The sequence below is a fragment of the Gorilla gorilla genome, chromosome 1 (assembly GCF_029281585.2).
Source record: "Gorilla gorilla gorilla isolate KB3781 chromosome 1, NHGRI_mGorGor1-v2.1_pri, whole genome shotgun sequence".
Taxonomy (NCBI): Eukaryota; Metazoa; Chordata; class Mammalia; order Primates; family Hominidae; genus Gorilla; species Gorilla gorilla.
The window spans coordinates 97509727-97536759 of record NC_073224.2 but is presented as its reverse complement, the minus strand read 5'-3'; the positions used below and the strand labels follow the sequence as shown (position 1 = coordinate 97536759).

Below are 27033 nucleotides of genomic sequence, written 5' to 3'. Positions count from 1 at the left end.
TAGGATCATGATAGCTGAAACAAAATGCCAACTTCCTTCTGTGGAATCCTTGTCACTGAGAAAAACAACATTTTGCAACACTTTCTGTTCCCTTGTATTTTGGATTGTTAGCTAAAAATATCTCTCTACCCCTAAAATTTTTTTTTAAATGTTCTTCTAGAGAAATCATTTTCTGCCTAGACCTGACAATGAATTCTGGGCCAGAGGTTAAAATTATTCATTTCATTGTTCAAGTCTTTCCAATTGGAAGCAAGCTAGAAAAGCCCAGGTGCTTCATAGTTTTCAGTCCTTTGAATATAACTGAATCATAGGACCTTAGCGTTAGGTGGTAATTTTAAAAGCACAGCATTTCTCATGAACAGTCCCTCAAATTCTGCTTCAATGCTTCCAATGATTGGAAATTCATTACCTTGTAAATAAGCATTTCCTCTTTTTTTTTTTTAAAGATACAAACTCTTCTTGAAAAATAAAACCAGGTTTTTTAAATTATAAAAGTGCTCATAGGGGAAAAACCGTGGGTACAGAAGGATATAAATGGAAAAGTTCATTTTCTCCTCTACATTTTCTTGGCCAGAGGTAAAGATGATTCATGGGCTTTTGTTGTTAGTATTGCTGTTTATTTCTGTCCAGAAATATTTTATGTACAATCATGCATATTTTCACATCATTTCAATTTTACGCAAATGGAATTAGGCAGTACATACCAATTCACAACTAGGTTTTCCCATATATTACATCCTGACTACTTTCCATAATAGTATTGTGATCTATCTCACTCTTTCTATTTCCAATGGTGCATATTATTTCATTATATAGATTAATATAGCTGTACTATCATCACTTCTATTTTGATCGACTTTAATTCTTAGAAAATATTAATTCCTATCAACTCGATATTTATCTCCTTGCAACTTACCACCTCCCACATCATTCCACTTTCTATTTTCTCTTCAATATGATTGCATTTCAAATATTTGAAGATCATTATTATGTCTCTGTTACATGTCCTTCAATCCATTACCACAGCAAGACAAGCATGAAGAAATGCAATATTAATGGACATGAGATTCAATATAACCAATCAAATACTGAAAACCATACAGGGAAAATAGTAAGATTTTGAAAAATGCACATGGTGTTTCATTTTCATTTACTTCTGCCAAAAGCACTCGCTGCTTCTGACCTTGGCGATAGGAAGGAGAAGGAAGCACTTTCCAGATAGTGATCTTTAAAAGGCATGAAAGGACTGAGTCTACTCAGAGAAAGCAGGTGAAAAAACCTTGTATTCAAGAGGCATTTACAACGGAAGCAAAAACACACAAAATGAGAAAAATCCAGTTCTCCCTAATATCAAAGAGAGCCTCAAATTGTTGCTATGTTCCTGAGGCTCGGGACATTGGCTCATTTGGCTTGAGAAGTGGCCCAGGGAAAAAAATACAGTCTCTTAAACTGCAGATTTCAAGAGCTGTGTATATTTATTTTCCCCAAGGAGAAGAGAATCCCTCTGCCCCAAGTCTCCCAAGATCATCCTTTTGAGAATTCCTCCATGCTACTAAGAGGTAAGGAAGGTAGAATCTGAAGGCTGGTCTCAAGAGTTTCATTAGAAATGTGGGTCGCTGATGAAGGAGATGTTTTCATTTGCCTACTGACTGTTGGGGATTGTTGGAGTGTAGAAACTAATACTGCATTGAGTTTTAATAAACTAAACCACGTGAATACTGGGTAAGCATACAGAGGGAGGACCTTAAATTTAAGTTTCTCAGTATTGGAGAGCAGCTATCTTCCTGAAACTTATTTATATAAATAATATCAGGGTAATCAAAAGGTTATAGGGGCCAGGACATCTGTCATCCCACTTCAGCCTACAGCAAATTTCCTTGAGTCTCACTGACATACATCTCAGCCCTGCTTTTCCATTTAGGGAGATCCATCACCCATACCACACTGGGAAAGGGGAGAAGACACTGTCAGAGCCCTTCCTTGTGCTCCCTTTGGTTCATTCTCTGATCCTGCTGGAGGGGGAATGAAACAGCCATGAACTTCCAATAAGTTTAATTTCTGGCTCAGCACATCCTTCTCCATTCATACAGTCTCTGCACCCATGTGAGATGTTTGAGTAACATTTCAGCCACTCTGTAAAAGGGGACAAGCCCACAAGGGCCTTCAACCCAAACTAAGAATTTTTAAATTATGAATTGGCCCTGTTTTCTCTCTGATTACAAACATAATGCTTGTTCATTATAGAAAAAACAGAAAAGGAAAAATAATGTAACGTAAATCACTAGTGATTTCCAATTTAGAAATCAACATCATTAACATTTTGATGAATAGGTTTCTAATATTTTATGCATTCATATGTGTGCACCTGTCTATATACACATGTATTTATGTTTATGGTAAAAATGGAATGATTATTACTTTTGTAGCCTTTCTTCTTTTTAATAATATGAGATCATGCTATACAAACTTCCTTATATCCAGTTTACTTTTTCTCTTAGCGATGCATTTTGAAACTTTCCCATATCAATAAACATTTTCCTACATTATAATTTTTAAATAGTTGCCTTGACTTTTATTACAGGAATGCTCTTTATAATAATATGGTTTGTTTGGATCAAGATTCAAATGAGCACTGCTTATTGCATTTGATTGTAACTCGTTAAAGTTTTTTTGAGTCTAGACTAGGGTTTCTCAACAGTGGTGCTGTTGACACTTTGAACCTGCTAATTTTTGTTGTGTGTGTACGTCTGTGGGTGTGAGGTGAGTTAGGAGGGGAGATGGTCTTCTGTGTTACAAGATGTTTAGCAGGATCACTGGCCTCTACCCACCCAGAGGACAGATGCCAGTAGAATCCTTCTCTCTTTTCCCACTGTACTGGAGAAAATAAAAATGTCTCTAAACATTACCAAATATTGCCTGGAGGGCAAAGGTATTTCAACATCCCATTGTCCCCATATTTTAAAAAGTCTCATTTACACATTAAAAAGCCAGGTCAAAATCTTACTTTCTAGATGGCATTTACTCATAGTATCATTAAATTTGTTATATCTTCTGTACTTTTTATAAATTGGAAATTAGTTTTAAAGGCTTAATTAGATTCAGGTTCAGCTTATTAAATTATATTAGATATATTAAACTGGATATACTATAACCTGTAATATAGTATATTAAACTATGGACTATATTAAACTATATATAAAAACACACATAAAATTTGGCATATATATCAGTTTAATATATATATAAAAATTATAAATTTGATAATCAAGTAAAGTTGTCTGATTTAACAAAAATACAGGACATCCAGTTAAATTTTAATTTTAAATAAATAGCATAATTTTTAGGATAAGTATATTACAAATATTGCATGGAATATACAAAATAAATTATTTATTGTTTTTTGAAATTCAAATTCAGTGCAGCATTCTGTATTTTACCTGGGAACTCTAATCAGGAGACACATACTGTTTTGTTGTCTTACTCTAAGCAAAGCTGATTTCAAAATACTACATTGTACCTCATAAATACAATTATTATTTGTCTATTAAAAAATAAAATTTAATCCAGGCACTGTGGCTCATGCCTGTAATCCCAGCACTTTGGGAGGCCAAGGCAGCCGGATCACTTGAGATCAGGAGTGCAAGACCAGCCTGGACAAACCAACATGGTGAAACACAATCTCTACCAAAAATACAAAAATTAGCAGGACGTGGTGGTGCGCCCCTATAATTCCAGCTACTCAAGAGGCTGAGGCAGGAGAACTGCTTGAACCCGGGAGGCAGAGGTTGCAGTGACCCGAGATCATGCCACTGCACTCCAGCCTGAGTGACAGAGTGAGACTCTGCCACCAAAATAAATAAATAAATAAATAAATAAATAAATAAAATTTAAACGCATGCACAAAAACTAACTGATCAATATTTCAGGTGGCAACAGCTTGCTCCTCCATTCAAATGGATCCCATCAACCTTTATCATTTAATTTATTGATAAATTTTGTCTAAATCATTTTTTTTTTGAGACGGAGTCTCTCTCTGTCGCCCAGGCTGGAGTGCAGTGGCGCAGTCTCGGCTCACTGCAAGCTCCGCCTCCCGGGTTCATGCCATTCTCCTGCCTCAGCCTCCCGAGTAGCTGGGACTACAGGCGCCCGCCACCACGCCTGGCTAATTTTTTGTATTTTTAGTAGAGACACGGTTTCACCATGTTAGCCAGGATGGTCTCGATCTCCTGACCTTGTAATCCGCCCGCCTTGGCCTCCCAAAGTGCTGGGATTACAGGCGTAAGCCATCGTGCCCGGCCTAAATCATTTTTTAAAATTAGGAGTTGCAAAACGGTGCTTTCTTAATCATGCCATTTCTTTTACATTTAGTCAATGGAATTATTTTATATAGAAGAGGTTTCTTTCATCATTTAGCTTGGGGTGCAAACTAAAAATGAGTAAAATTGGAATTTAAGCCTCAATCTTCTAATTCTGATCTAGTGTATATTCTATTACATCCAGTGAAAGAAACTATTCTGACTACAAATAGTCATAATCCAGCAAGCCTATGTCCTGTAATTAGCAGATATATGAGATGTCAGGAACATATTATAGGGAGAGGAGGCAGTACCTGCAAACTGAAGCAAATTTATAAGTGATTTCCTAAGTACAAAAGATTAATTCTCTAGAAATAAGGAGTAAACGATGGTGCCCAAAAGAGAAAAGAATGATGCACAATTGAAAAATCTAGGGCATTTTTTCATTTCCCTCCATGCTGGCCACAAATTCTGAATAACACATTTCAAAATAACCCATGCTTCCAACTACATAGCCATGCATGTGCCATGTAAAACCAAATTGCTTATGGCTTCTGAGAGGACAAGAGTTTTGGTTCACAAACACACTGTAAAAGGCAGGGCAAAGAAGACTCTCTTTTCTTTAGCCATGTGACTAAGGTGGCACAAAGAATTTCAGCTTCCTTTTTACTCATTGACTTTATTATACTGTATTTCTAGTTAATTAAATTTACAGTCAAATATTCTGTGGTTAGAATTGTAGAAAGAGTATTAGAAGTCCATCTCTTTCCCATACTTTACATATTCTCAAGAGGACTGGCAGGCCATCGGTCATAAAAGAAAATATTCTGTGATACTAATTACCATAGAAATTAACTAAAGAGTATGTCCTGGATGCTGGTTTTCCTAAGTGCAGATGCAAAGACAAGATTGGTGGTTTCCACAAAGGATGAATAATTGGAGATAAGGAGTTGTCCAGCATTCTCTAGTGCTCTTTTAGAAATATATATATATAAATATGTACATGTAGATAAACATTTATAGATGTCTATATACACATAGTTATATATATTATTTCATATATTGTATATTATATATAAATATATAATATATTATATATGTATATAGGCATATTTATATATGTATGTATATTTATATATAAATATAAAATTATATATTATATATGTGTGCAGATAGATAAAAACTTGCCTCTGAGGAAGGAAAGGATGATTTATTAGGTTGTAACATCTTGATATAATAATCAATGAGTTAATTGCTCATTTGCCTCTCTAATAAATACATATTAAAAATCTAAGTATGCTTTCTGCTGTGCTGAGTATCAGATAAAGAGCAATGAACTAAACTAATATAGTCATTGACTTCAATGAGGATGTGATAAGGAGCTAGACCAGGAAAGATGCAATTTTCATATATTGTGATACATGCTATGATAAGGTAAGAATGGAGTAATATGGGAACAATAAGTAATCTTCTGGCATGCATTTTAATACATGAATTGCTTACATTCACTGGAAAGTGAAAGCCATATGGAAATGACTGGTCTGGTACACTTACTGTTAAAAATGAATACATTCACATTCTAAGTTATTTTGTAAGTTTGAGTAATGTCTCAGAGACTGGTCAGCTCCAGTGAGTTCACCATTGAGATCTAGGGCTTGCATGGTAGAGACACAGACCCTGGATCATGGGGGCTACACCAAGATTTTTCTGATTACCGAATTCATCGGGCTATTCTTGGTTCTTTCCCTACTTCATAACTGAAACATTTAACACTATTAATCACTCTCCCTCTTGAAATGCTCTTCTGCCTTGGTTTTGTGACACTACTACCTCCTGGTGTTTCTGTTAGAGTTTACTAGATGTGGTCATTCAGCACGTAGTGTGCATCTGTCAGTCTGCGCTGCAGAAGAGATGGTGAATGTCATTTACTCTGGTAATTCAGTTAACCTGGGTTGTCAACAGAGCTCTACTGCACTCTTATCATTTCAGTATGTGATTAACCTAAATATTTTAACCATCCACTAACTCTATCTCATCTTTCTAATTTAATTCTCTCTGTGTTACTACCTGGTATATTTTGTTCAATAATTTGTTCACTTTTTAATTGACTTTCTCCCCATGATGGACTATAATAATCCTTGAGGGCACCTGTTCTCTCATCCTTTCCTTGGTCCTGTATCTTCAACTAAAGCAGCAGCAGAAACAACAACAGGAGCCTCATAATTTAGTACTGCATTTTCCACTAATTAATTGTTTAGATATATAATTCTCACAAAACATTCTGAGGGGTTCAGGCTTCTCAATCCCTAAAATGAAGAAATTTAAATTGATTATGTCTATGGTCCTTTCCTTTTTAACATTTTTCCTATACTTTAAGACTTATGATAAAAACTGATTAGGAAACTGGAAATAACATGTCTTCCCCAAGTCACTTCTAACAAATATCCCATGGTTATCATCAGTCCTGCCATCTTTCCACTATTCTGCTTCCAACTCCTTTCTTTCTTTGACTTCCACTTTCAAATCTATCACCACCTCCTGCTGCTCTTTCTTTTCTGCCAGCTCAGAGTCAGAGGCACAGAAGGCAAGGTTACTGTAGATCTTGAACTGTCAACCTGGCAGGCAAGATAGGAGAATGAAGGACTCATCAACTAGCCAGTAGCAGTCACTGCTCTTTAGAAGCCACCTTAGGACCAAATTGTTCAAGTAACTGAACTGTTATCTTCCTGAACTCCTGCAATTCTAATTGCCAGAAAACATCTAGATGTTGGGCCTGCAGAAGACCTTAGCACACTTGTAGTACAATCTTTCCATTTCATACACACAACTGTGTTGAAAGAAGTCTCAACTTGTGAGGTGTAAACATGAAATCATTATTTTTGAAATTACTACGACTGCTGTGGACCCATTCTTCTTGGGCAGGAGGCTCCCTTAATGTCTTCTTAGACTAATTTCATAACCTTTTAATCACTTTATGCTACTAAAACAGTCTCATTGGAGTTATTAGTCACAATCAAATCTAATTAATTTTGATTTTATAAAATTAATCAATTTAATTTTATCTTCTGTTCAAAATTCTTTTCAGTCTCCAGCATCCTCCACCTGTCTACCACCGAGCATGGGGTAAGTTTATGGCTCCAGTGGCTTGTTATGTGTTGGGAGGTAAAGGGTGATGGCCACACTACTCACATCCCTCCCTCTTCCGGATATCAGCCCCTTCCTTGAGAGTAGGAAGAAGAAAGCAACTCTCCATGCCGTATTAGCTGTCGGATCCTTGTTTTGTTTTAACTGCTATTCCTGTGTGAACACTACCTCATAAGTGGAGGTCAGATTGTGGTGGTGTAACCTTTTCGCTAGTTGTCACCATTTCTCTAGCATTATTCATTGTTCTTTCTCATTTGCAGTGATTCAAATATAGGTGCTCTCATGGGCATACCTTTGTAGGTTCTCCAGAAGAACCTATGTCCCATGCATCTGCACAGCAAAAAGAATGACCTATTAACTTATGGTTCAATCAATTCTACTTTCCTCTGCTCTCATTGCAGGCCGCCCACTCCAGAGCCTCTTGTTATTAGAGTTCCCCTCACCCAGAAGAGAGTCCCCTTTGAGGGAGAGGGACAATATGGCTTAAGTTCTTGTCACTTTCCTTTATGCCCACTTAACTCAGGGGTACTTAAGTAGGTGCCACACAATGGAGGCTAACTCTAGCGCCCTCTCTCTCAGGTCCATTACTTCTAACCTGCCTTTTTGCTGCAAACTCTAGCAGTGTCAGATTCTCCATCAGTACCCTAGCAGTGTCAGATTCTCCATCAGTATCTTGCCTCATAAATTTTAAGTCAAAAGATGACCACAAACTCTCAACTTATTGGAGGGAATAATTAAGTTATCCCAAATGTTGTGGCCAAAGTGCTGGAGCACCTTGTTGAATGCCTTTCTTCCTCATGTTTAAGATCCCTACCATTCAGACCTCTAAGCTTCAAATCCCGGCTTTGCCATTCACTAGTTGTATAATCTAAACCTCTCTACCTCATTAAAAACAAGGATGCTGATAGTACCTATTTCATAGGATTCCTGTGAGTATTAAATAGGATAAAGCACAATGCCTGAATACAGTCAGTGTTCAAAAAATATTAACAGTTACCTGTGCTTATTTTTTTATTAGAACACATCCTAGTTTCTCCATTATTCTTCCTGCTTATGGAAATCAAGTTTTTAATAAAGTCATTGTGGTTTGGATGAACTCCCTTCTTCTGCATTTTTGTGTTCTATGCAGTATTCCACATATTGCTATGCACATGGCAACTGCTTAACAAATCGAGAAATACATTGCAGTTTCTCTGATATAATGCATTTTTCTGAAATGCAAATTAGTCTATATGCTATAGGCAAGCCAAAGAATAACCTCAATATAACATTGAAGTTGGTTGAAACAAGATTTTTTTCTAGCAAGTTAATATTTTGAACTACCAAGGAACAGCTAACACAAATCTTACTAGCACAGTGGAACATGGCAAGGAATAGAATATTCTGCACAGTAACTATTCACTTCAAGGTTTTCTCTTGGCTTAGTTTTACCACAAGTGTATCTTGAGAGCATGTTTGTTCTCTGGTTTTCCCCTGCTTTTGTGTATTTTCTCTTTGTCATCTTCTTCCACCGACTTTTGAAAGTGATCAAGTCCTAGATTTACCGTTAATTTTATTTATTACAAATTTAACATATCTTTTTAACTGCATAGTTCATTTGGTAGAAATACTAATGTTTATGTTAGTGCTCTGATGGTAGGTTTTCATGATCTGTAACAGTCTTTTTTTCCTCTCAAAGACTTGTTAGTTTTAGTTATTTTTGCAGAATGCAAAACAATTTAAAAAAATAAATGTGTGTTACATGTTATGGCAGAAACACCTGTGTTATGTTTAAGAAAGATTTAAATTGAATGAGTGAAAGCCACTTCTCTCTTCTTGATTACGCAAGGGCTTAACTTCTTCAATTATTTAACTTATACTTCCCTTATTCCCTCTCTGCTTACTGAATTATTCCTGTTAGCTAACAAATACAATCCAGCATCTTATATAAAACAAGAATCCTCCCTTAACCCCACATCTTCCTATACCACCATCCCACAGCAAAACTTCTCAGAACCTTGTCCGCACATGTTGCCTATGCTTCCTCAATTCCTATTCACTTTTTTAGCGCACTTCAGTTTGCTTTTTACACATATTACTCCACTGCCATTGCTGAAGTCCCAAAAACTTCCGTAGTGCTAGATTCAGAGGATAATTGTATTCTCTATTTTACTTCACCTCTCAACAAGATTCAATGTAATTAACGATTTCCTCTAGAATTGTACTCTCTTCTTGGTTTTAGTGACATAATTCCCTGTGAGTTTTCTTACCTTACCAGCTGTTTTCTCTAGCCTCTGTTCTGGGTCTTCTGATACTCATCTTCAAGATATTGAAATTTCCTAGAGTTCTGCTCTGAGACTTTCTCTGTTGCTTAATTTCTTTTTCTCTCTCTTCAGCTGACCTCATCTTACTCAGTGGCTTTAAAGTATGCCAGTGATTCTCTACTTTCTCTACTTTATATCTCTAATATAGACATTTCTACTGGTCTCCCAACATTTTTTTTGTAACTGCCTATTTAGCACAGACTCTTAGATACAATAAAGATGCTTCAAACTAAAACACTTCCCAACCGGAACACTTGGTTGATTTCTCCCCCAATTCTACTACTTCCCTTAAATCTAGTACTTCCTCAGTCTTCACCATGTAATTACTGTCTACCCAGCTATTACAGCCAGAAATTTAAGAATCATATTTTATACTTTCTGTGCCCTCCAATCTGTCAGTAAGTCCCATTAATATATATACCTCAAACCCATCAACTTTTCTTTATCTATACTACCACTTCTCCAGACTATCATCATATTTTGACTCTTAACCATTTCCCAATATCTGCTCAAAAAACCTACAGATTACATGATGACATACCTATCTATATATAGATAGATCGGTAGACATTGAGAGAATGTGGGTGTATACACATATACTATACATATACATGTCTATGGTTTGAGTGTTTATCCCCTCCAAACTTCGTGTTGAAACTTAATTTCCAGTATGGCAGTATTGAGAAGCAGGACCTGTAAGAGGTAATTGGTTCATACTGATTCTGCCCTCATGAATGGATTAACCTAATTATGAATTAATAGATTAATTGAATAATGGGTTATCATGGGAGTGAGACTGGTGGCTCTAAAAGAAGTGGAAGAGAGACTAGAGCTTACACGCTCAAGCCCCCCCTTGCCATGTGATGCCTGGTGCCACCTCGGGAATCTGCAGAGAGTCCCCACTAAGAAAGAATGTCCTCACCAGATAGACCCCTTGACCTTGAACTTCACAGCCTCCAGAACTTCAAGAAATAAATTTATTTTCTTTATAAATTTCAGTCTCAGGTATTCAGTTATAACCACAGAAAATAGACTAAGACATACACGAAGAGCCATCAAACTGTATTAAGCAGGGGAATATATATACATACACACTGTGTGTGTGTGTGTGTGTGTGTGTGTGTATGTGCATTCTTTTGCTTCACACAGTCTGGTGGCTCTTTCTTAGCTTTCAAATAAAATCCCAACACTTTTTCATGTTCTGCCAGGCCCTCATGATCTGGCCCCTATGTGTATCTCCAATCTCATTTTATGCCATTGGCCTTCTACTCACTATGCTTCAGGCCTAATGTCCTTCTCTTAATTTCTTTTATTTTATTTTATTATTATTATACTTTAAGTTTTAGGGTACATGTGCCCAATGTGCAGGTTAGGTACATATGTATACATGTGCCATGCTGGTGTGCCACACCCATTAACTCGTCATTTAGCATTAGGTATATCTCCTAAAGCTATCCCTCCCCCCTCCCGCCACCGCACAACAGTCCCCAGAGTGTGATGTTCCCCTTCTTGTGTCCATGTGTTCTCATTGTTCAATTCCCACCTATGAGTGAGAATATGCGGTGTTTGGTTTTTTGTTCTTGCGATAGTTTACTGAGAATGATGATTTCCAGTTTCATCTATGTCCCTACAAAGGACATAAACTCATCATTTTTTATGGCTGCATAGTATTCCATGGTGTATATGTGCCACATTTTCTTAATCCAGTCTATCACTGTTGGACATTTGCAACCTACTCATCTGACAAAGGGCTAATATCCAGAATCTACAATGAACTCAAACAAATTTACAAGAAAAAACAAACAACCCCATCAAAAAGTGGGCGAAGGACATGAACAGACACTTCTCAAAAGAAGACATTTATGCAGCCAAAAAACACATGAAAAAATGCTCACCATCACTGGCCATCAGAGAAATGCAAATCAAAACCACAGTGAGATACCATCTCACACCAGTTAGAATGGCAGTCATTAAAAAGTCAGGAAACAACAGGTGCTGGAGAGGATGTGGAGAAATAGGAACACTTTTACACTGTTGGTGGGACTGTAAACTAGTTCAACCATTGTGGAAGTCAGTGTGGCCATTCCTCAGGGATCTAGAACTGGAAATACCATTTGACCCAGCCATCCCATTACTGTGTATATACCCAAAGGACTATAAATCATGCTGCTATGAAGACACATGCCCACATATGTTTATTGCGGCACTATTCACAATAGCAAAGACTTGGAAACTTCTCTTAATTTCTACAATTCTCCAAAGTCTTTCTTTTTATGGGGACTTTCAACTTCCCACTGCTTGAAAATTCTTGTTCCAGCCTTTGTCTTGTTTCATCCTATCTCGTACTTTAAGTCTCTACTTAAAAGTCATTTTTCATCAAATGGCCTTTCTTAACCCTGTTTAAAACAGATTGTCCTTGTACGCCTATGGAGCAACATTATTTACTTTTTACAAACGTTAGTCACAAGCTGTCACTGTTCTGTTTACTTATTTATTTTCTGTTTTCTCCAATAGAAAGTCTTCTCCCCAAGGGAAAAGATCTTGTCTGCTTATTATCTCTCTTGTATCACCAGCAAATGACAGAGTGCTTGGAATATAAATACTTGTTGAACAAAGAAATGAAAATATATGATGAAGAATGTTCCTATGCTGAAACTAAATTTTTGTGTTAGGTTTAGTGACAGAAAGATCAAGTAACAGGTCTGTATCCATATTTAAGCCATTTCTTTATTTGTCCATAATAATTCAAGCTCAGAGATTGCCTGTTTGAAAAAGTATATTATAAAAAACACTATTAATAAACTTCAAGACATAGTTTGCTCATTCTGAAAAATTAGAAAATATAATTAGCCAAAATTCTACAAGCAAACTATGATCAAATGCTAACTTTAATGAGATAGCCCTTGATAATTCTGAAGTTATCTTTTTTCTCTTAAAGATAAATTGGCATCATGAGATTATTGAAATATATGGTTGATTAGTATAAATTCAATTTAGGAATTGAGAATATAAAAAATTATTTATTTTACATTCTCTGCTATAGACTTCTAATTAACTGTTGCCCCTTGGGTCATGCAGAGAAGATTTTCTTCATATATCTTTCTGCAACGTGACTGTGCTATTACCTATGATAAAGAGGGTTGTTCTGTGTTTGGCAGCCTATTCTAGGGTGGGCCTTGTGTCAGTTCCTTCTTTTGTCCACCTGTCTCTGAACAACATAAAACCCTCATTCATAGGTGCAGCATGACTTAATTTGTCGGTCACTAGATGCAGTTGTAAATTGCAAACAAAAAAATGGAAATGCAGATGTTGAAATAAAGATGCAATTTTTGGTTATGAATTGGTCATCTGAATGATCCATATTTGTATTCATTTATTTATTATCAATGAAAAATGTACAAATTTTCTAATTAAAAAACTTACAAATTCCTAATTATAATAAACACTATTCTATGGGAATGGCCACCAAAATGTCCCAAATTTTATGTCACTGCATCTATTTCTAATATTCAGTCTAATATTCTAATCACAGACACTCAATATTCATTTGTTTTCTTGAACCTCTATGATAATATGCAAGTGTTTCCTGTTTTGGAAGAGACAAACGAAAAATTGTGATGAATATCACTGGAAACTGCGGATCAGGGCCCCTATTCCATGTTTCTCTGGCCCTTTTTTCTTCTTCAGAATTTAGCAGTGGTTTTCAATCCTATCAGATCACATTTGATAGCATGCATTTATTCCTGTGTTTGTAAGGCATAAACCTGTAACCATACTACAAATAGTGAGAATATTGCTGTGAAGCTGCATACTCTATGCACTCCCAACAATCAATAATAGAAAATAAGTGGTGATCAATGATGCTAGAGAAAAGAATAAATTATATTTCTAGTTTGTCTATAAAAATGATATTACAATATCTCTGTCTGAGGAAGAGGAGATCAAATAACATGTAATAACAATATTTTGAAAAGGAAGAGGATAGTGGAATATCTGTTTACTTTTTGATGAATTTTATAATGTTTATGTCATTTGTCAGCTGGTATATTTTTAACCTTTTGTGATTAACTTTCTTGTCCTAAATAGTAATTTTAATATCTAATATTGTATTCAAAAATTTCTACTGGATTTTTTAAGGAAGCCCCCTTAAACTGTTTAAGTTTCAGGGCCTCAAACTGGATCTACCTCTGCTACCTACACACACATGTATTTTTTAATCAGTAAAATTCCCAGTTTTAATATAAAGAAGAAATAAAGGGAAATAACATTATAATAAGAAAATATGTCCTTCATGAATATGAGTGCTACAAAAACAGACTGATATGAGAATAAGGTATTGGTGACACAAATATCATGAACAGTGTAGCTACAGGTGATCTGATTTTCTGAAACAGTGAAAAATTCAAGGATGTTTTTCCAGTAAAAGCCAAGAATAATCTTTCCTCAATATACATGGTAGTTTCTTTTCTGTAAAATACAGTATGTATGAGAAATGCAAAAGATGCTTTTGTGTTTTTCGCAGTCGTGTTTAAGGCTCAGATAATTATAAAATATCTGGCTGCACATTGAAAAGATGAGCAGAATCAGGCCAATTATTTAGTATGCAAGGCTGCCTTCAGTATTGCAGGGCATTTATTTGCCTGCTAATGCTACAAATGTCTCCTGTATACTCATCATTGAAACAAGCAACCCTCAATACACATACATACATTCTCATGCATAAACTTACATTTCCTAAAGGCCTTTTGTAGGTGGTAACACAGAGTATGATGAGAAAGTTTCAGAATGCGTCCTACCCCTCCCACTGTTCCCATCCTCACTCATACCCTCTTTCACGCACTAGAAACACACGGGTCACAGAACTGTTTAGCCAGAGTCCTGAAAAATTAGGTCTTCAAAAGTTGCCTATTAAAATGCAAATATCCTGGTCTGGGCTAAGATCTCTCATCCTTATCTGTTAACGGCCTAAAAGGATTCCTTTAAGAGATTTCTCTTTCCATTTTGAAACTGTGTAATTCTGTAAGGAAGCATAAAATAAACCTGGCCTACACTACATTTGGCTTGAGGGCTGACTCTGCACAATGGGGATTTCTCTGTCTAGTACCACACCTGAAAATGATCTTCAAACTTCGTAACTCCATTTCTGCAGACATGCTGTGTTGGAGGTGTGGGTGTGGTTATGTGTGTGATGATGTCTGTCTCATTGACATGACTACTGCTGTGTGATCCTGGCTGCATCCTGTGAGAACAAGGTTTTGCCTTCTGGACCCACCAGTGGCCTTCCAGGTTCTTCATCCTCAGGACAGACCAGGAGGATGGGAAAGGAGGCTCTCTCTCTGCTGCTCTCAAGTCTAACCAAAGGCTTCTTGCAAAATAATTATAATATTCATGAAAACTAGTATATGTTCTGTTCTAACCACCTCACCACATTAACTCATTTTATGCTGATAACCACCCTTAAGGTAGGTACTATTACTATCTCCATTTTACTGGTGAGAAGGCTGAGGCAAAAAGAGTTTGAGTGGTCACAGCCGAGACTCAAACTTTAGAGCTTGTTCCTAGCCTGAACTCTTAATTAATCTTGCACTTAATTTCTTTAAATTATCTATGGCTAAATTTTTATTTTTATTCTTTTAATTTTTAAAAATTTAGTGTGATATTCTGGTATTTTTTTTAGCTGGGTATGGTGGCACTTCCCCATAATCCCAGCTTCTTGGGAGGCTGAGGTGGGAGGATCACTTGAGCCTGGCAGTCCGAGACTAGCTTGGGCAGCATAGTAAAAACCAGTCTCAAAAAAAATTTTTTTTAAAGAAGGAAAACTGTTTTATACTACAACTTTCCTTAAGGATCTTCCTCAGTGGGCTTATAATATTGTTCTCCCCATTATGAAGAAAATGTCAGCTCACTTAACATCTGTATCTGTTGGAAGACATGAAGGTAAGTTTGAAGCCCTTTGGGCTTCTTGGCTGAAATATACTATTTATAAGGTAGAGGTCATGATCAATTTGTTTGAGTCCACCTTATGGTTCAGATTGTACCCTTAACTACAAGACACCACAAAGATGCTTCATCGGCAAAGTGTGAGTGGCTGATTACATATCTTGAAGACAGGCAGCTTGATATCTAGATGCCCACACCTATGCACTATAAAAGAGTGTAGATTATGCTCAGTGATACACCTTGGATGTTTTGTCCCCTCCAAATCTCATGTTGAAATGTGGTCCCCAATGTTGGAGGTGGGGCCTAGTTGGAAGTGTTTGGGTCATGGAGGCAGATCTCTTATAAATGGCTTGGTGCCTTCCCCATGGTAATGAGTTCACATGAGAGCTGGTTGTTTAAAGGAAACTAGAACCTCCCTTTTCACTCTCTTCTTTAGTAGTCCTAGGAGTTTCCATTTATTTCCTTTGGATTTATTACTTTTAGACCCATTCAGATCAAGACAAGAAGTAAAAAATATTAAAGTCACTGACTTTCTTGTGAAAATCTAACAGGCAGTCAGCATCTGCTATTGATGCTCTTTCTTGAGCAGAAACTCCTGTTCAGGGTAGCAAAAGAAAGTAAATGCAGCTGATATCCTCCTGGCCCTAATAACATAGAGGAAAAAGGAAAGAATCCCTCTCTCCTTTCTTCTTTTTAGGCATGTCCATGAAATATACATAGCTAACATACCAACAGTACCAACATTGTGTGGCTGTGAGTTGAGATGTCATGGCCTGAATCAAGAAAGGGAACTTACAGAACAGAAAGTTGGTTTAGATCAGTGATTTCCTATCTGTGGGTTATGGAACCCTTGAATCCAAGGAATTTCTGCATGAGGACTATGAATCCATGTGCACTTAATCACAAAGTGTAGACTCAATGAATAAAGACATCTTTATCTATCTATCTGTCTATCTATCTGTCAATCAATCATCTATCTATCTGGTCATGAGCATGGGCTCTTAAGACATATTGCCAGGTTCAAATTCTAATTCCTTTACATAGCAGCTGTGTGCCCTGGGACAAGTTACTTAACCTCTTCATGCTTTGATTTCCTTATTCTTAACTACATAGAGTTGGTAGTAGGAGGAAAATAGATAGGACATGTTGCATATTTAGCCTTGTATTTGATCCTCAGGGAGAGATCAACATTTGTTAGGTACATAAATATCACGAGCAGACAGACATTTTGCACTTTCATCATTTCATATTCAATTTTATATGGACCTCAGCTTGTTTTAGAGAACTTTGAGAGTGAGAAGGAAGCCAGCAGATTGATTTGGTTTTTCTGCTTCCCGGTTTCGGAGAAGGACATAAAGGCTAACACACTGTATAGGCTGAGCCTTGATCCTCCCTCTGCCAGGCACGTCCCGAAACACAAAAGTTCCTGCCCAAAGCCTTTCACGCTAGATCCAGTTGCAGGGGCACCTCACAGTCCTCAGGCCCTGTAGCTCATGTACAGCCATTTGTTTCATTTTTCCGCTGCTACAAAATGAAATATAGATTAAGGCTCCCAACATCAAATAACAGGTCCAAGTTTGGGCATAGTGATACTCTTTATGTATTGAGCATGCCTGTACCCAGAATCAGAAGCAAGAACTGAAATTTAGACACACCTTATTGATTTCAGTGAACGTGTGTTCCTGATGTGGACAGGCTGGGTATGAGAAATTAGTAGCAGCACACTCCACCCAGATAATGGATATGAAACTTGAAGGACTTTTTTTTATATATAAGATAAAAAACCTGTGGAATTCAGCTGTGTATCAGCCCATTCTTCCAGGGAGGAATAGAGCTCTTGTTTAATGTTAGTGTTAATGTGTTCCTTCTGCGTTCTTGTTCTGTCCTTTTGGGTACCTGTAGTTATATGCTATGGAAATTAGGGTATGGCTTTTTCTTTCCGATGCTGTTAATGGTTTGCTTTTTTGGGGTGGGGGGTGGGCTGGGAAGATGGGTAGTTCGGTTGCTTTTTAGGCTTTAATGAGCTGCTTTTATTGGACTGCTACATTTTTGCTGTTACTGCTACCAAAGCACTTCCTTTATTTCAATACCGGACACTTAAGCAAAAGCTTTAGAATGATAAATCCAAAGTTTCAGAAAGCTTTAGAAATGAAAGTGGCCTCCCTAACTCCAAAGCTTATACTCTTCGAACTAGGAATAGTACCTCTCGATGAGCCCTGCTCCATCTCCCATCTAGGTAGGAGCTATTTAGATAACGACTTCAGAGGAAGCCTTTAAATAGACTATTTGAGTCATGGTAAAATGACTCTCTCTGAGGGGCAATTTGATTGTAGGTTCACTGTCCTAGGAAAAAGGAACCCAAATTTCCCCTGGCAAAGTCTCAACAAAGTGGTAAAGTAGAATCTTTCCCCGTCTCTTCCAGGGCTTAGGGCTTCAAATATTGCCCTCTGACAGCACCTTAAAAACTACATCTTCCCTATTTCCTCCTCCTTCTCTTCTGCAATCCTATCCAACAACTTTCTGCATTCTGTTCTTTCCTGATTATGCTCTCTTCTTCGTGACTGTGGAGAGGATTGAGATTGTGTAGATATATTAAACTAGCATAAGATGTTGTTTATCAAATTAAACATACTATGTAGATTGACAATAACTTTAATCCAGTCAAAATTCATATTCCTCCTATAAGTCTTTAATAAATAATGATAATAAAGAAGGCAAAAAAAGTATTTATTGACCATATTTCACATGCCAGATGCTGTGCAATGCATTTTACTTCTTTTTTATCTTATTAAATCTCATAATATAATCATGACCTGGATACCATTATTGTCCCTATTATACTGGTAACCTTCAATCACATAAAAAGTAGGAACATTTGAATTCAGAGCTTAAAACACAAACAACTTGTACATCTCAAAATAACTTGCTGTTACCTTTAAGGTCTGTCATTAAAACATAGCATGTCCTGGGCTCAGTACCTAATCTTTCTTATCTGAAACTTAAATTCATATTTATTAACCTTTTTAGCCCTATATTTTCTAATTCCATAGAAAACTAAAGGTTTTGGTTAGATCTTCATGTGGAATGACTGGTTTCATTCAATAGACTTAATTCAGCAGTCTGTGGGGAAGAGCAAGGTATGATAGAATGGTTCCTCAAGGGCTTCAGATGTGAAGTGGGTTTAAATATACTGTCCCTGTCTTCTTCAGAGTTTTGGTAAAGATAAAATAGAACACTCATTTAAAAGCAATCTTTGCAAATGACAAGCCACTATAGACGTTAATAGAGTTTTCATTTCCAGTATTATCATTAATATCAGATCCTGGAAGAATGTTGAGCCTTGACCTAGAGCAAAAAAACAGAAGAATTAGTAAAGGAATCCTGGCGAAAGGCCCTGCTGTGTATTTAAAGGAGAAAGGGAGATCATGTTGGGAAATTATAATATTAAAAGTAAACAAAAGCTAGGAATTAAAATAAAATAAATTATATGGCCTAGATCCCCATAAGTAATGGTTTAACGTCTGCCTTCCCGTGTTCTGAGCCAGATTAGGGCACAGTAGAGAAAGAGGAGTCTCTGAAAATGTTTCCAATTTGGCTGGTCAGACAGCGGATCATCAGTGAATCAGATGAAAATTTGTGGATTTATGCACTAACTGATCAGCAGGAAATTAAACAAGAAAAGTGTTGGTAGCTCTGGTGAATCCCAAAAGAATCTGGCAGTTGCTAGCCATGCTCCTGAATATGTATAAACAGTACATCATATGACTAAGAGTTTGACTTAGGGGTTAGATTTTATGTGTTTGAACCCCAAATTAGTTATTTAATAGTTGGCACTCCAAGACAAGTTACTTAACCTCACTAAGATTCAGTTTTCCTGTTTATAAAATGTAGATAGTGATAGTACGTACTTCATAGGATTATTGTGAAAAATAAATGAAATATCAGATTTATTTAGGATAACACCTGGCATATGTTTGGTATTCAGTAATTAGTTGCTGCTGTTTTATTCTGCCCTCCCTTGCATCCCACTTTTCTAAGTTGTAAACTAAATAGTTGTACACTGATTGACAGATTAAGAAAGGCTTGTGATTGTGCTAGACCTATGCCTCTCTCTCACCAGATTCCAGGTGTATATGTGGAGGTGGGATAGGGAGTGGAGTAAGTGGGTAAATATTAAATTGCCCAGTTGGGCACCATCCTGAATATTATCTCTAAAGAAAGAAGCAAAACCAGGCACAGCTGATGGGTTAACCAGATATGATACAGAAAACATTTCCTTCTGCTTTTTGGTTTTAAGCCTATATTTGAAGCCTTAGATCTCTCCAGCACAGTAAGCACCAGGAGCCCATGAAGAAAATGGCTCCTGCCATGGAATCCCCTACTCTACTGTGTGTAGCCTTACTGTTCTTCGGTAAGTAGAGATTCGATTACCCCTCCCAGGGAGGCCCAAATGAATTTGGGGAGCAGCTGGGGTAGGAACCTTTACTGTGGGTGGTGACTTTTTCTAGGACATGTGCAAACTATTGGGCATTTCCCAGGGACTCTGTAGTGGAGCCAAGCTAGAAAGCAGAGGCAAGTGGGCTGAGCAACACCTAAGGAGGAAGCCAGACTGAAAGCTTGGTTCCTTGCATTTGCTCTGGCATCTTCCAGAGTGCAAATTTCCTACCAAGGAAATGAGGGTAGATGAGAGAAAGAAGGTCTTTCTTCCCCTGATTCTGATTCCTGAAAAGACAGTTGGTCCTTAAAATTCCATGGGTGTAGATCTTATCCCCACACCCAGATTCTAGTCCTCTGGCGATAAAGAAGACTGCTGGACACTAATGTATCCTCTCTGGACTTTTGCAGCTCCAGATGGCGTGTTAGCAGGTGAGTCCTCTGTTCTTGTTCCCTTGGTGTTTCAACATGTCTGGGCATTGCTTTCCTCTCACTATTTTCTTTGTCCCATCACTTCTGCTTTCTAATGAGTATGAATCTGTTCCTTGGCCAGCCTACTTTCCCTCTCCACCTTGCCTTGTCTTTCTTTTTTTCCCTGATTCATTGCATTCTCTCAAGTCATTCTCTCCTCTGTTTTAGTCAATAACCATGTCTGTTGCACATATACATGTCTCATTCTCTCTCCTAGACACTTTGGCATGATCTCACTCAATAATTACATTATTATTATTATTGCCATTTTATAATTGAGGATGCTGAAACTCAGTGATTTTCTGGTGGCTACATGGTTAAGGAACTGGATTTCAACAGAAGTTCCTTGGCTCTAAGTCCAGTTCTCTTCTGACTATATCACCCTTTTGTTATCACCACGTATCTACTTCTTTGGTCTCTGTTCAAATTTGCACTACATCCCCTTGTTCCAGGAAGCCATTCAAGACTGACTTTCTTAGTGCCTCTCACTACTTTCTGGAACTGACATATGTTTTTCACTCAGTATATAATTCACAATTAAATGGTCATAAATATTCAGAGCTTGGAGAAACCTTATATTTCATCCAGTCCAGTAACTTTATCCATCCATAATTCACTCATTCATTCACATAATAAATGTTTAATGTAACAATGGTTGAACATGGCAGATAGTGTTTCTACCTCAAAAGAGATTGCAGTCCTCATTTACAGATACTGAATTGAAATTAACAGAAGTAGAGTGAGTCAGCTCAAATCACATAGTGAATTGGTTTCTTTGTTTTTAAATCTCCTGCATATGTGTCCTGTCTTTCTCCCTGTGTTGGGCATTCCCTGGGGCACCAATACTATTTTCTCCTTCCCCTAGAAATCAAAACAGGGTCTTATCACCAACAGAATAAGGACAGGTTGACCACTGATTGTCAGAATATTGCTTCGTTTGTACTTTTAAGCCTAGACAGTTTTCAATGACTTTTTTTCTCTCTACATGTCTTTTCATATTTTTATCTTCTTGAAGTCCCTCAGAAACCTATGGTCTCCTTGAACCCTCCATGGAATAGAATATTTAAAGGAGAGAATGTGACTCTTACATGTAATGGGAACAATTTCTTTGAAGTCAGTTCCACCAAATGGTTCCACAATGGCAGCCTCTCAGAAGAGAAACATTCAAGTTTGAATATTGTGAATGCCAAATTTGAGGACAGTGGAGAATACAAATGTCAGCACCAACAAGTTAATGAGAGTGAACCTGTGTACCTGGAAGTCTTCAGTGGTAAGTTCCAGGGATATGGAAATACAGATCTCTCATGTGAGGGATGGCTCATCTGAAGATGGGAAAAAACAGGTTATTCCAAGGGTTAGGACACCAGAGTGGGATTCAAGGCCTCTCATTTTTAAGACCCCTGCATTGGCTGGGCACAGTGGCTCACGCCTGTAATCCCAGCACTTTGGGAGGCTGAGGCAGGTGGATCACGAGGTCAGGAGATCGAGACCATCCGGCTAACATGGTGAGACCCCATCTCTGCTAAAAAAATATATATATAAAATTAGCCGGGCGTGGTGGTGGGCACCTGTAGTCCCAGGTACTCGGGAGGCTGAGGCAGGAGAATGGTGTGAACCCAGGAGGTGGAGGTTGCAGTGAGCTGAGATCACGCCACTGCACTCCAGCCTGGGCTACAGAGCAAGACTCCGTCTCAAAAAATAAATAAATAAATAAAAAAGACCCCTGCATCTCTTTTCTTCTACCCCCTTCCCTTTTGATTACATGTATGCCTTCTTTCAATATTCTAGTCATCTCTCAATATTATTCCTCCACCCTATTTTCCTCTATCTTTTCTGCCTAGATTCAGGTATATATATGATGTGGTCAAACAGCATGACATATATGTGAACATTTCAAAGAGCTGTGTATCTGGAATAGGATCAAAAGGTTTGACTTAAAGTTTTGCTCTGCATAATCCATATGGCATGACCTGAATATTAGGTTGTACTCTTCGTTATGAAACATATCTGGGTACATTTCCTTATGTCCTCTGTTGTTACTTAAGAACACATATTTCATGCTTGTTTCATTTTTATCACTCCTACTGCCAACAAATAGCATAGCATGCTTAGGCACATGTGGCTTAATTAGCAAATGTTGAATAAACAAATTAATGATTTTGAATAGTGACCAATAGGTCTCTTTTATACTCTATATTTTTCTCTTGAGTGAAAAAAAATGTTTCAACCTCCATATGTAAATTCCAAACACAAACTAAAGCAATGTAGAATAGCTTCTTTATTTCCTGGAGTAGGTTCTAGAGAAGTCCTCAAGGATTGGTCCTAAATTAATTATGCTTATTATGCTAGCGATATTTCCTTTCAAAATTCTCCTTTAATGAATGCTTTTTAATTTTTACAAAAGCATTAACCATAGAATGTGATTCTTGTCTTTCACTGACTCATTAGTGACAAATATTTGTTGAGTACCTACCAAATCCTAAGTATTGCTACCAACTCCTAAATACTGTGTTGGGCATTCAGAATAGAATGTAGAACTAGACAGGGTCCCTGACTTCTTGGAGCACAGAGCTGTATGGGAAGAGGACATTAAATAAAGAATTACATAAGTAATTAATTTAAATTATACATGTTTTGAAGAAGTTTTTTTTTGACAACTATAATTAACACTAGAACTGGGAAGTTTCTATAAGGTAAGAGAGGACAAAATAGACACTCTCCTAAGCTAAAATTCCCAAGAAAGACTGTTTATTTTCCCCTAACTAACTAGAACTAGCAACAGAAGATCTGAAAGGAATTCTGGCTTTCAAGTGTTCCATGTATGGACTCAGCAGGGAGGTCCGAGAGGCTTTGTGGCCCCAGACTGACTTTTCAGGAGGGGAAAGGATTTATCAATACACAAGACAGGCTCTAAGCATTATTTTGTGCCCTTTAAAAATCCACTTTATGAGCCAAAAAGTGAGTTAATGATAATTCATAGTTTCTGACACATGCTCTATGCGTGGCTCTCTTTTCTCTATTCATTCTCTCTCTCTTCATTTATTGTTAAATAAATAATGTAATGAATGTTCTTCAGACTGGCTGCTCCTTCAGGCCTCTGCTGAGGTGGTGATGGAGGGTCAGCCCCTCTTCCTCAGGTGCCATGGTTGGAGGAACTGGGATGTGTACAAGGTGATCTATTATAAGGATGGTGAAGCTCTCAAATACTGGTATGAGAACCACAACATCTCCATTACAAATGCCACAGTTGAAGACAGTGGAACCTACTACTGTACGGGCAAAGTGTGGCAGCTGGACTATGAGTCTGAGCCCCTCAACATTACTGTAATAAAAGGTGAGTTGGTAAAGGAAAGGAAAAGCATCCATAGCAGGGGAAGGAAGAGAGAACTTCTGAGCCTAAGCAGCTGCAGCTTGTAGAAGGGGGGCACCTGTGATACACTGGAAAGCCTACTAGACTTGCAATGAGGAGACCTGGGTGATAGTATATATCTCAATCTCTGTTTCAAAGTCTTGACTTGTTAAATGGTGATAGTAATACCTGCTTACACTATGAAATTTTTATGAAGATTAATGTGGTAATATTTGTGAAATGACTTTGTAAACTGTTAAGCACTACCCAAGCATAACAGATTGTGATTACTATTTTGATCTCAAAGTCATCTGTTGCTCCTGGGGAAAACACTTATATTTATCAAATTGAAAAAAAGTTTCAAAGTTGAATGAAGAAAGGATATAAAGAGCTTGAGGAGCCCATTCCAGCTTAGGAGGGCTGGGAAAGGAAACCAGCAAGTCAGTGAGCTGTGTGCCTGTGTATTGAGGGAGGAGGGAATGGACTTGATATGGAGAGGGTAGGGAGGTGGACTGCCTCTATGGCCTGTAAGAAAAACTGCTCTCTCCAAACTCTTTATAAGAGAGGGAGCCTGTGAAGTATTCACTTTTGAAGGAGAAAGTTAGACTTTTCCTTCACACACTTTGTACATAATAATGTTTAAAAAAGCATGAGGTCAAAATACATAATTAAGTCCTAGCAGTTCTCTGTTAACTAATTTGAGACTGAAGTGCTATGTACTTGTCTCTAGGCTTCCAGTATCTTCATCTGTAAAACAGAATATTTGATCTAGATTCCATTAGAATCATTTGATAACTTAAAAAATATATTGATGCTCATGTCTCATTTCTTGAGATTCTGTTTTAATTGGTTTGGAGTGCAGCCTGGGTATACGCATTTTTCACAGGTCTTTCACATAATGGTAATGGGTAGCCAATATTGCGAATCACTTGTCTAGGTGATCTTTAAATGATTTCTGGATGTAATATTCTGAGGCTCTATAATTTGAGACTAATCACAAAAATCGGTACAGTTTATAAACAGACTAACAGAACCACAAAATAATAGAATTGGAAGGCAATTTAACTAGTGCAATTTCTTCATTTTGCCTAACAGGCATGTAAGAAACGATGATTGATTAATTGAGTAATAGGCATTGATGACCCTTGTCCTCACTTTGTCCCCTTTCCACCCCTTAATTATATGTGAATTCTGGTCTTGTCATTTCGAAGAAGGGGTTTATCTTTCCTATTGTCTTCCCCTCTGGGCACGGCACACTGGCTGCTGGAGTTAAGAGGAAATGCTTAGGACTCCCTGTGGCTCCAGGGAGCACCAACAGAGCAACTCAACCTAGTGTTAATCTGAGTGTTTTCTCTGTGCTTCTGGATGCCACATCACGCTAAAAATGAAGGACAAAGCTTGGTCTTTCTCTTAGGGAGGATGAAACTCTGAACCTCATTCTTCAGTTCCCAAGATGAATTATGTTTCTCATTGCATCTGTGTTCCACTACAGCTCCGCGTGAGAAGTACTGGCTACAATTTTTTATCCCATTGTTGGTGGCGATTCTGTTTGCTGTGGACACAGGATTATTTATCTCAACTCAGCAGCAGGTCACATTTCTCTTGAAGATTAAGAGAACCAGGAAAGGCTTCAGACTTCTGAACCCACATCCTAAGCCAAACCCCAAAAACAACTGATATAATTACTCAAGAAATATTTGCAACATTAGTTTTTTTCCAGCATCAGCAACTGCTACTCAGTTGTCAAACACAGCTTGCAATATACATAGAAACGTCTGTGCTCAAGGATTTATAGAAATGCTTCATTAAACTGAGTGAAACTGGTTAAGTGGCATGTAATAGTAAGTGCTCAATTAACATTGGTTGAATAAATGAGAGAATGAATAGATTCATTTATTAGCATTTGTAAAAGAGATGTTCAATTTCAATAAAATAAATATGAAACCATGTAACAGAATGCTTCTGAGTATTCAAGGCTTGCTAGTTTGTTTGTTTGTTTTCTACTAAAGGCAAGGACCATGAAGTTCTAGATTGGAAATGTCCTCTCTTGACTATTGCAAGTGCGATCTAGGAATGAAAAGACATAGGAGGATGCCAGTGAGGTGGATCATTTTTATGCTTATTCTTCAGCTTACTAAATATGAACTTTCAGTTCTTGGCAGAATCAGGGACAGTCTCAAGACACAGGACTCTCAGGATGAAATACAGTCCAGGATTCCTCTGTGATTGTTTTGCCCCTCCCAAATTTATATCTTGAACTTATGTCTTGTATCTTTATACAGCACCTGAACCAAGCATTTTGGAGAAATTCCGGCTAATAATAATAACCAAAACCTTCGGCTCTGAAAACAGTCCAGGACTGAATAAGATCTTGGGCAAAAGAACTAGACAATTTCGGTTTATTTTCCCTTTCATTTTATGTCTTCATCATAGTCATTGGAGGCTCATTATTCTGTCATGGAGCAAATGGGATTAAGTTTTTACCTATGATTTATTTTTTAATTTTTTGTAGAGATGGGGTCTTGCTATTTTGCCCAGGCTGATCTCAAACTCTTGGCCTCAAGCGATTCTCCCACCTCAGCCTCACAAAGTGTGGGATTATAGGTTTGAGCCACTGCGCCTGGCCAAGTTTCTGCCTATAATAAAGCCATCCATTAGAAAGAGACTAAACCACACAGAAAAAGACATCAATTCAAATCCTGACTCTTCTACTTTCTAGATTTGTGATCTGGAAAAATTTTCTTATCCCTCCATGGGCTTTAGTATTTCATTTGTGAAAAAAAGAAAAGGATAATAGTCATCCTGTCCACCTCTTAGAGTTCTTCTGACAGTCAAATAAGAGGCTGTATTTGAAAGTTCTTTGTAAATTGTAAACATTTATACAAATTTAGGAACTTTTAGCACCTACATGAGATCCAGTCTTTGCCACCACTACCCTCTACCCCCCATGATCCTGCCCATAAAAATATTTATACTCAGGGCTTAGAGAAAGCACTAGGGAAGATGGGCAACATATTGCTGGTGCTGGCTGTCGATTCATGGAAATCAGTGAAAGATCAGGATGCCTATAGCTTACCCGTGCCTTAGAACAATTAAT

At 37.5% G+C, this 27033-nt stretch overlaps 1 protein-coding gene across 1 annotated transcript; it reads left to right on the top strand.

Moving 5' to 3' along the window:
- Positions 1 to 1237: 1237 nt before the first annotated feature.
- On the top strand, positions 1238 to 25883 carry FCER1A (Fc epsilon receptor Ia). Its single transcript, XM_004027064.5, has 7 exons — positions 1238 to 1559; positions 7381 to 7418; positions 19980 to 20093; positions 20528 to 20548; positions 21603 to 21857; positions 23664 to 23921; positions 25429 to 25883. Exons 3-7 carry the CDS (start codon positions 20030 to 20032, stop codon positions 25611 to 25613), a joined length of 783 nt encoding a protein of 260 aa, XP_004027113.1. The 5' UTR covers positions 1238 to 1559; positions 7381 to 7418; positions 19980 to 20029; the 3' UTR covers positions 25614 to 25883.
- Positions 25884 to 27033: the final 1150 nt, after the last annotated feature.